Source organism: Pseudoliparis swirei, chromosome 17, assembly GCF_029220125.1.
Source record: "Pseudoliparis swirei isolate HS2019 ecotype Mariana Trench chromosome 17, NWPU_hadal_v1, whole genome shotgun sequence".
NCBI lineage: Eukaryota > Metazoa > Chordata > Actinopteri > Perciformes > Liparidae > Pseudoliparis > Pseudoliparis swirei.
The window spans coordinates 13,163,415-13,173,368 of NC_079404.1; the positions used below are offsets into that span (position 1 = coordinate 13,163,415).

The 9,954-nt window shown below is 42.2% G+C and overlaps 2 protein-coding genes across 2 annotated transcripts; both read left to right on the top strand.

Moving 5' to 3' along the window:
* Positions 1–3,148, top strand: nkx2.3 (NK2 homeobox 3). The gene is made up of 2 exons (XM_056435697.1): positions 1–612; positions 1,604–3,148. The coding sequence occupies exons 1-2, from the start codon at positions 225–227 to the stop codon at positions 2,239–2,241; spliced, it is 1,026 nt and encodes a 341-aa protein (XP_056291672.1). The 5' UTR covers positions 1–224; the 3' UTR covers positions 2,242–3,148.
* Positions 3,149–5,546: 2,398 nt separating this feature from the next.
* Positions 5,547–9,779, top strand: nkx3.3 (NK3 homeobox 3). The gene is made up of 2 exons (XM_056435705.1): positions 5,547–5,940; positions 6,485–9,779. The coding sequence occupies exons 1-2, from the start codon at positions 5,679–5,681 to the stop codon at positions 7,000–7,002; spliced, it is 780 nt and encodes a 259-aa protein (XP_056291680.1). The 5' UTR covers positions 5,547–5,678; the 3' UTR covers positions 7,003–9,779.
* The last annotated feature ends 175 nt before the right edge of the window (positions 9,780–9,954 follow it).

Genomic DNA, 9,954 nt, shown 5'->3' on the forward strand with positions numbered 1-9,954 from the left:
TCTCCCTCAGCCCCCAGCCGTAACCGCAGCCAACAGGAGAGGGATGTCACAGCTGAAAGAGAACCAGTCCTCCTCCGTCTGCATGAAAAACAAGCAGTGCGCGACCATCCTTCACGCCTACGCACGCGGTATTTAATTCTTTTACGCGCGGTTCGGAGACAAGTTGGGCCAATTTTGGGCCTGTTGACTATCTGTTATCTGTCATCTCTCTCGTGGCGGTAATAATGCTTCCCAGCCCGCTCATAACTTCTTCCAGCACGCCTTTCTCTGTGAAGGATATTCTGAAGGTAGAGTTGCAGCAACAATCTCAGCAGCAGCTCCAGTTTATCTCCTGCTTCGGGCTCTCCCGTGCGCGGTCACCGCCGGGAGTTTCCCCAAATAAACTGTTCCGCTCTCACTCCCCGCCCTCCTGCATGTTGGCCGGCAGGGACAGTCCAAGTCCCCTCAGCTCCGGTCTCTCGGAGGTCGAGGAGAGGATGTCGTACCTCAACAAGCTCACGGCTCAGGACCGGCTGGCAGAGTCCGGTCTGCCGGGGGAGGTGTTCGGCCACCCGGCGCAGAACCACTCTGCAGACCTCCGGCTGGAGACCGAACAGGAGGAGCGAGAGAGCAGTGAGTACAACGTCCTTCAGCCACAACTGAGCGAGGAGGATGATGAAGATACCTTTCGTTGTTAGAAGTCATTGTGTAATTAATAGTACGCATCGAGATGACAGAAGATATTCAAACGTTCATCAAATTATCTAAACAGAATGTAATATGTATTGCTGGTGAAATATATTACCGCGAACTGACAAGTTGTCATGTGTTGATTACCGTTTAAATGACGATCGCTTAGTTTACTAAATGAGTGAACATGATAATCTGATCAACTGGAATGAGATTGACTAATAATATCAAATGATAATTGAATGTAAATATATATATATATCAGAATTGGATTACATTGAATTGATTTGTTGGTGAATATACTATACAGTATAACGCCCATTGTTTCATAAGACTATTCATTCTCTGCAGGACTTAGTCGCTGCATAAAGTTTAAAGCCGTATTTAAGTGTTGGTTCATCTGAAGTGAATAGTATTCTCAAAAAATAAACCCATATGAATCCATAAACAACTATTTAGAACTGTTGCCAAATGAATGTGCATTTTAACATCACAGAAATCCTCAAATAAAGTATATTTATCTTCACCTTTAATTTAAAAGATCTAAACATTGGTATGTGTTCACTAATGAATTGAGAAATGATGTTCACGCTTTCCTTTAGTCCTCTTTGAAACCACGTTTTGATATTATTTTTCTAATGAATGGACACATTGCAAAACAGCTGGGAAATACATTTCCATGTACACTTTATGGTTTTAATATATATATAAATGTATATACAAAACTTAATAGTGTGGGGACATTATGCAAATGATCGTATATATTTTCAAAATCCACAAAGACATTTCTACGGTATTAATTTATTTTTACAAGTACATTTTTTAAATTAATTAATTGGTGTGTGTATATCAGTGTGATTTGGAAATATTAGAGTGTTGGATAATAATATCTATTTGCATAATGAACTATTCGTAACGTGTCTCCTCCACGCAGAGAGCTGCGGTGCGCTGCGGGGTGACAGTGAGGACCCAGAGAAGCCCGCCACCAAGCAGCAGAGGACCAGGAGGAAACCCCGGGTCCTTTTCTCCCAGGCTCAGGTGTTTGAGCTGGAACGGCGATTCAAGCAGCAGCGTTACCTGTCCGCCCCGGAGAGGGAGCACTTGGCCAGCTCGCTGAAACTCACCTCCACCCAGGTCAAGATCTGGTTCCAGAACAGGAGGTACAAATGCAAGAGGCAGCGGCAGGACAAGAGCCTGGAGATGGCAGGTCATCACCATCACCACCACCACCCCCCGCCGCCGCCCCGCAGGGTGGCTGTCCCGGTGCTGGTGCGGGACGGGCGGCCTTGTCTGACTGGATCTCAGAACTATAACACTTCTTACATAGTCGGAGCTCCAAACCCGTACAGCTACAACGGCTATCCAGCCTACAGCTACAACAACTCGGTGTATACTAACACGTACTCTTGTACTTATTCCAGTTTACCGGCTCTGCCGCCGAACAACACTCCTGCTAATGCTTTTATGAACATGAATTTGGGAAACCTTGGTGCACAGTCGCAAAGCCAGGCGCCCCAAGGACCACTTGTCACACCCTGCCAGGGAGCTCTGCAGGGCATCCGGGCATGGTAGCGCAAGTCTTTACGCACAATGATAGCCGGGAGAGACTAATCTGGGATGGCTAAATGGACTCAAGCATGCAAACCTGGTCAACTATTGCAACAAAAGCACAATTAAAAACTCTAAAACACAAGACATATAGGCCAGTTGGCTGTAACTCAAGGAAGGCCGACGAGGAACCCAATGACTGAGATATACATGCGCATTTTTCTCTGAGCCACAATATTTTTTTAAACGTATTAAACCTGCTGTTGGACATTTGATTGTCAGATTAAATGTCGCCGCTGCGAGCAAAGACTGCGCGTTGTGCAAATGTGGCCTCTTGGTGGAAAATGGATGTAATGCGTGACAAAAACGAATGTGAAATTGTATATTAACATACAAACAAGTTTATATGCGTAAGTACATATCCAGTATTGCCCTAAAAGGCCCACACATTTAATTTGACCTATACAATGAATTGCAAGAAATAACTAAATGGCCCACAATGGCTAGATATTGCAATATTATTAAGTATTGTGTTTTCCCCCCATTTGTAACAGTGTGATTTATTTTTGGCCAGTAGACTCAAAGTACATGAGACTCAACATGTCAACTGTTAACTGATAAAACGGCCTCAAGTTACAATGACGATGATTCTCACTGATGATGAAAGTAAATGATACAACAAAACATGACAAACCGATGTGTGTGTGCGTGTGTGTGTGTGTGTGTGTGTGTGTGTGTGTGTGTGTGTTTGTGCGTGTGTTTGTTTCTTGGAACGACCGAGAATCCAACACATTTATGTAAAAGTGTATGCTTGTATGCCTAATATATTTTTGGACCTTTTTTGTTGTTGCTTGAAAGCGAAAGTGTTATTGCATTTCAACATTAATATCAATCAGCATAGGAAACTCAAATAAATTAATGTTGAGTTGAACTTATTCTGCGTAATTTCTCATCGTCCAAAGTCGTTTCTCAAACTTTTTTTCCCTGTGAGAAAGCTTGTGTTAGACTCTGGAGACAAGAAACAGAAACAGAGAGAATTTAGAGGCGAGCTAATGTCCGGTCGGGATTCAGAGATGGACATTAACCAGACAGCCAACATCTTCGGGACCCACAGAGCGAATACACTCACACAATTTGGGATGATAAATATTGTTGATACAAAAAAAATATCCTTGAGACATGACACATAAATAAGTCCAACATGTATATTTATATTAAAATATGACTTTTTTAATTAAAATAATAATGACAATAATGTTTTAATCATATAGCACCGGTACGTTTAATTGTTACACCAGAATAAAAAATGACCCACATTTTCACTCACTTACACACACTCGAAGGCGTACACACGCTGTCAATTAGATGGACTTAAGGAAACACCTTATCCTCCTATAGGCATGGTCGAATATGCAGACACTATTAATGGAGATGAATGGCAACGTAAACAGAGTGTTTGTCTCCTCCGATAGCCTCACTGGCCACTTCCCCTGGCTACTGCACTGCCGGTAGGACATACCTGGTGTCAGCTCTAAGTGCTGCAGAGTCACTCGTGTAAATAGAGCTGGCGACAGGACGGCGATGCCTGAGGACGCGGCCTGGCCATGGCTGCTCTGACAGGCGCTGCGATCGCTATCTTGTGCTTCCAAAGATAGCAGCGCGGATCAACGCCGCGCTGGGCGTGGAGTTTCCCCAAAACAAAGTCTCCAATGGCAACCACTCAAGGAGCTCAGAAAGGAAGCAGGGCCCAAATATAGAGAAGAAAATGTGCTTGGAGATCCTGATGTAAAGGCTCTCCTCCGTTAGTACAGTCATTCAACATATATAATTTGAATGCGTCTGCAGGTAACATTTTAAATAAACTTGGATGCTCGTGTTGAGATTATAAAAACCTCAAAGACAAACGTGTGGTTTGCACTATATAAATAAAATGGGCATCAATGTGGAAGCGAGTTATGTGTGTATATATTTATATATAGGAGGCTGAAGATATAAGCACATTTGGAAACGGGCTTTTGCTTGTGAATTCACAAATAGCTTAATAAAAGCAACTATCACACAAGTTATTACAGTCAAAAAGGATATACTACTATGTAGAGAGGTACATATGAACATGTTAAAACGTTACATTTTGTGATAATTAACGAACCATAAATTTCCCATCCGGACATGTTGTGACACTCTGGAGCCAAGTTGCGCTCTGTGGCAAACAGAAAGATGTCTCTGTTTAGCCAGAGGAAGAAAACAAAACAACACAGAGGAGGCAGATCCCTGCATCTGTCATCGCGTCTCCTCGATGAAGAGTCGGCCTGCTGATTGTGCAACGCGTGCGCGCACGTGTGCGTGAGGGAGAGAGAGCGATAGGGGCGGGCGGGGGAGGAGGAGGAGGAGGAGGAGGAGGAAGAGGGGGGGGGGGGTATGCCAAGTTGCCATCTTTTCTTTTGACGAGCTTCTAAAAGTTGTAATTATATGCAGTATGACCACATGGCGGCGCTACTCACCTGTTTGAGCCACAAGGCTGCAAGTCCTCTCTTCTCAATGGTCAATCTCTGATACTTAGTAACATGTCTGTCCTGGGGTTTGTTACCACACGTTATAAACATCTTGGTCTCCAAAAGATCAAAATGGTAAACATAAAACGTCACAGCTGTTTGATAAAAAAATATCCTAAATGTTTTCATGTTACATTCGAATTATGTATTGGAGCAAATGTAGCGCTGTTTATGTTAGAGTGGTCCTGTCAGAGGAGTAGAATTGAGTGGAGGCTCACATTAAAGTTGTAAAATGCTTCATATTACGTAGGCTATTGTATTATAGAAACTTTCCCACACGTGTACAAAAGTCTTTGCTGAGCTACGTTTTACGCACGGTTAGCGAACTTTACGCACCACATTTCTTAATACAGTCTACATATAAAGATTGGTTTTACACCAACAGTGGTTGAAAACAATCCGCTTTCTACAAATAGTTGATATCATTCGCTCTGAGTGTCTTATTCGTGTCCAGCATTCAAGGTAAAGGAAAAAGTGTCCATTAATGTTCTTAAACAGGATTGGACACATTTTAGTTATATGGAGCTATTTTTTAATTGTTGGCGTTTGTAACGCAATACGATACTACAAATCCTACGTCACCAAAGTGAAATACATCGCCTGCAAAGTCAGTGGCCATCGTCCTCAAAAGAGCGCGGAGAGCAGCATGGATCTGGGCGGTGCGGAGGAGGGACCAGGCAGAGAAATCAGCCTCTTGTGGGTTAACTGGCGCTGCTGCTGAAATTGTGTAAGACTTGACAGCTCCTGGTTTAGGTAGTTCAGCAGACCGGACTTAGAGCACCACAATCAAATTAGAACGGAGTAAAGATCTAATCAGTAAGGACTTTTGCTTTCGTGTAGCTGATCTCTTGATGCCTCCAAATAACACGCATGCGAGCGTGAGGAAATATCCGTGCGCTTATTTTAATCATGACATTAAGTTTTTCGTCCTTCTCCATCAAAGACATCCTCACAGGACGTGATGCCCGAGAGAAGCGCGTTACTAGGTTTACAGCAGAGCGCAACACCGGCACCGGGCACGCTACGAGAGTCCCCGATCGGTCACGCCAAGACGCGGATGACACCCGCATCCACCCGGAGAGACTTCCTGCTGATCACAGGCTCTCTGCTGGAAACCTCCGACCCGGTACCGACATCGACGAGGCCGCAGGAAAGGAGACGGGGTTTAGAGGTGAGCAGTTTTTTCTCTAGTCGACAATAATCAATTATAATTCCTGCAATTATAATTACGTGCATATTTATTATTAGTTTGGACTGGAAACGTCACAAAATGTAGGAAGAAAAACGAAATTCTGCTTTTGAAACATGCATTAGTCTCACCTGAGTGCACATGCTCGTGTCATCTTTTTAAGATGAAATTTGGGTTTGATAAATTGTGTCATGGATAGCTATATTTTCAGCAGTATTTAGAGTAATTGTATGTAATCATCTCTCCCAATAACAACAAGAGTATTTGAATGGATCAAAAGATCTCGTGCGTGGGACACTGAACACATAAACACGGCACCAACATATTGTCTGCGAGGATTTTGTTCGTAACATGTTTTTTCATCTAAAAGACATTGTTATTCCATGATATATCCTGCTTTTCTGACGGCGTGAAAGAGATGAAATAGAGAGAGAGCGAGAGAGAGAGAGAGAGAGAGAGAGAGAGAGAGAGAGGGGCTACTTTGGCAGAAGAAAGCCCTCTGATGTCCTCTCCGTTGTGTTTATAGGCGTTGTAGACCAGCATCCACACGTGGAGCGGGATGAACGGCCGAAAGAGGAGGCAGAAGAGGAGGGATGTCCCCACAGCCGTGAGACCGTCAGCTGTTCGTCCGATGAGCAGCGGTGCAGACCCGGAACGAAGAAGCGCTCCAGGGCGGCCTTCTCTCACGCACAGGTCTACGAGCTGGAGCGCCGGTTCAACGTGCAGCGGTACCTCTCAGGTCCTGAACGGGCCGATCTGGCAGAAGCTCTGAAACTCACCGAGACCCAGGTGAAAATCTGGTTTCAGAACCGGAGATATAAAACCAAACGGCGCCAGATGGCGGCCGAGCTGGTTCCGTATGGTTCTCCAAAGACAGTCGCAGTGCAGCTGGTGAGGGACAATCTCAAGCAGTACCACCACCAGGCGAATGGAGTACACATCCCAATGACGGTGCCACTGTACCACCAGTACCACACCTACCTGCACTACTACTGCCAGCCCTGGAGCATGAGCAGCATGTCCTGTGGAGGGATGCTCACATGACTTGGACACAGCGTCAAGGTGTTGGCAGCTTTTTGTACACTCAGCTGGTCATGGTGACTGAGATTGAAGAAGTTTGTTTTTGTTTTGAATGTTTCTTTTATATTATAGTTATTTTGTGAAAAACGCAAATGCCTCTTACATGAGCTACGTTTATAGATATTCTGTAAGTCTTTAATCAATAAAATGAAATAATAATACTACAATATTAGCGTCATACGGTAGCCTGCAGGACGATTAGCGTTCGCATATTAACACATCTGCCAATTGATAAGATTATTATTGTGAGAAGAAAAGTTTGAGATTTACGACCAATATTTGAGTGTGGTTATTATTTTGGAACTATTTATGAAAAGAAATCTTGATCTTCCGCGGGAATAGTTTATTTCTTGTTATCGTTAATGTTTTTAAGACATAATGGCGAAGAGACAGTGCGGTGTCTGACATATCTGATGACAGAGAAAGGTCTTTTTTATTTTCTAACACCCTAATATCACATTTGAGCATTCCCATGCAAGATTGATTAATATACATATTTTAACACGATTCAATAGTGATTATGTGTTATAGTGTGAGGCATAAAGTGTTCTGCTCTATGCAGCAGACAATACAGTCCTGATTTATTTTCCCCATCACTAAATGTTTGACAAAAAGCCGTTTACTCCTTTTGCATAACAAATAGTAAATGTTTACAAATTCTATATCAAATTCCATATCAAATATTAACAATTAATGAGTGTGAGAGTGTTACAATTTAAAAACTGAAATGTAAGAATTAATCCCAGTCATTTTCAGACAAACCCTGAATATCAATAGTGAAAAAAAGAAAGTAAAATAGCTTGAAGGTGGTATAAAGTGGGTAATCTAAATAATATCCCCAGTTCACTTGGTGCAGTTTTATTCTTTTAAATTGGAAAATGTATACTTAAAATAACTCCAGAGGGTCTGACATGTTTACATTTAGAAATGATTCACAAATTATGTTAAAATACAGTATATCAAATAAGGCAGTGACCGGCCCATGATGAACTATCTATATATAGTTGCTTTCTCCGCCATAATGACAGCCAACAACAGCCCACCAGATGAAGCAGAAAGGAATCTTAAAGTTATACAAACCCAATGAGAGAAAGTAGCTTATCTCAATGTGAGAGAAGCAGAACCGAGACTCTGACATTTTAAGTAGGCATTTATTATATTTATGGGACATCTTTATTGATCGTGGAACTCAACATAACACCTGCAGACGTTCTTTATATAAGGCTAATGGACCTTTAGGAACGTTTTGGAGAGTGTGTCTGTCTGTGAGCATGGAAATAACTAAAAGAAATGCAGGCAGCAGCTCATGTAGGTCAGATTTTAGTATTACAATGTCACACTAAACCAAATGAAATTTAGAAGGTGAATATGTACTGTTAGGTTTGAGAAGATGTGTGTGTGCGTCAGTGTATGTTTGTGTGTGTGTGTGTGTGTGTGTTAAGAGTTCTTTCTACTGTTCTGCATGTGTCAGAGAGGGTCAGTAGACCGTGAAGATGTTGCACCATCCTTCCAGACAGCACATTGATCACGTCTTTCTGAAAAGACTAGACAGCATGGCCATACTTGATAGAAAAATAAAAACTCAGGCTTTGGCCCCTGCTGGTACTTTTGTGGGACATTATGAGGCCTATATGTGCTCTTGTACTAACACATACAAAATATGTTTTCTACTGCTTTCTACTATGCTTTCTACTATGTTCACTGAAATTCACTTTCACACTAAGGTCAAAACATGTCCTCATCTACAGCATGTTTGCCATGTGTTTGCATGGTGTCAGCAAGGGATCATGTTTCGTAACGCCAAATATTATCATAACAATATTATTCCAACATAAAAAGACTAGAATTGTGATGTAAAATAGGTACTTCAACATTCATTTTCCCACGACAGGCTGCTTTGGCGGAAAGGATCACCTTTTGCCATCGGCTGTGCTGGCACCCGACCAAATCCCATTTATCTCTTATATCAAAACAGCACTTCAAACTATCTTAAGTGGTTGACACAATAGGTGGAGGGAGGAGTACTGCACATAACACGCATATTGACTGTGCAACTGAAAATTACCGGGGCTACGTTCAGTCTAATTATTTTCATTGACGTTACAACAGAATAAGCAACAGCAAAGGTCATGCTATGGCATTGTGGCTCCGCGGTATGCTCCTTTCTAAGCGCTCTGATTAGTCACATTGTGCTGATGAAGAGTTGCTTCAGTCTTTGCTGTCTACCGTGATACGTTTTCTTTCCTCTTTCCACACCCATGTCACAATACATTTCCATTAAAAAAGTAGGGCACTGAAAGAGCAACACAACCAAGATCTTGATCACTCTTCACATCATCCATGATCTCCACTTAAATGACAATTCTGATTGATTTCAAATCAGATTTATATTCACCTTTTGACCTTTATTCTTTTAAGTTATGCTAAAATTATAATCACCACGTTTATTGCTGAAATCTGGGAGATTGATCACAGAGGTTTGAAATCAAGCCAAAACTATTCTTTGAAGTTCAATCTAAGTGTGAGCACAGTCAACGCTTTTTTTCATTTGTGTGCAGTTGATCAAAGTTGAACCAGTTTGCATGTTGGTTGTCTCTGGTTCCTTTTGAGGTTTCTACGTTGGGATTTGTTTCCTGTTTACATGTCAAGAAAACTCTGGAAATGTCACACACATTCATTGTGAATTAAGTGTGTTTCTGTCAACTGTTTTGGAGTAAATAAATAAATTTACACAAAGCGTATCGTTTTGTCAGAAGTTGGCTGTAATCAGCCCAAATAAGTCTGCAGGTACACAGTACAACAGGACACACCCGTTTGGTTGGTTTAGGCACCAAAACTACTTGGTTGAAATGAAAAGGTCTTGGTTTGGGTTACGTTAATCCCATAATTTCTCTGAGGGGGAGTGTCCTGTTGGGA

What these genes read in the sequence shown, in the direction of transcription:
- nkx2.3 (XM_056435697.1), top strand. Translation starts at nt 225, where the DNA reads ATGCTTCCCAGCCCGCTCATAACTTCTTCCAGCACGCCTTTCTCTGTG. An exon ending in ACAGGAGGAGCGAGAGAGCA is followed by an intron (nt 613 to 1,603) that starts GTGAGTACAACG and finishes TCCTCCACGCAG; the next exon opens with AGAGCTGCGGTGCGCTGCGG.
- nkx3.3 (XM_056435705.1), top strand. Translation starts at nt 5,679, where the DNA reads ATGACATTAAGTTTTTCGTCCTTCTCCATCAAAGACATCCTCACAGGA. An exon ending in AAAGGAGACGGGGTTTAGAG is followed by an intron (nt 5,941 to 6,484) that starts GTGAGCAGTTTT and finishes TTGTGTTTATAG; the next exon opens with GCGTTGTAGACCAGCATCCA.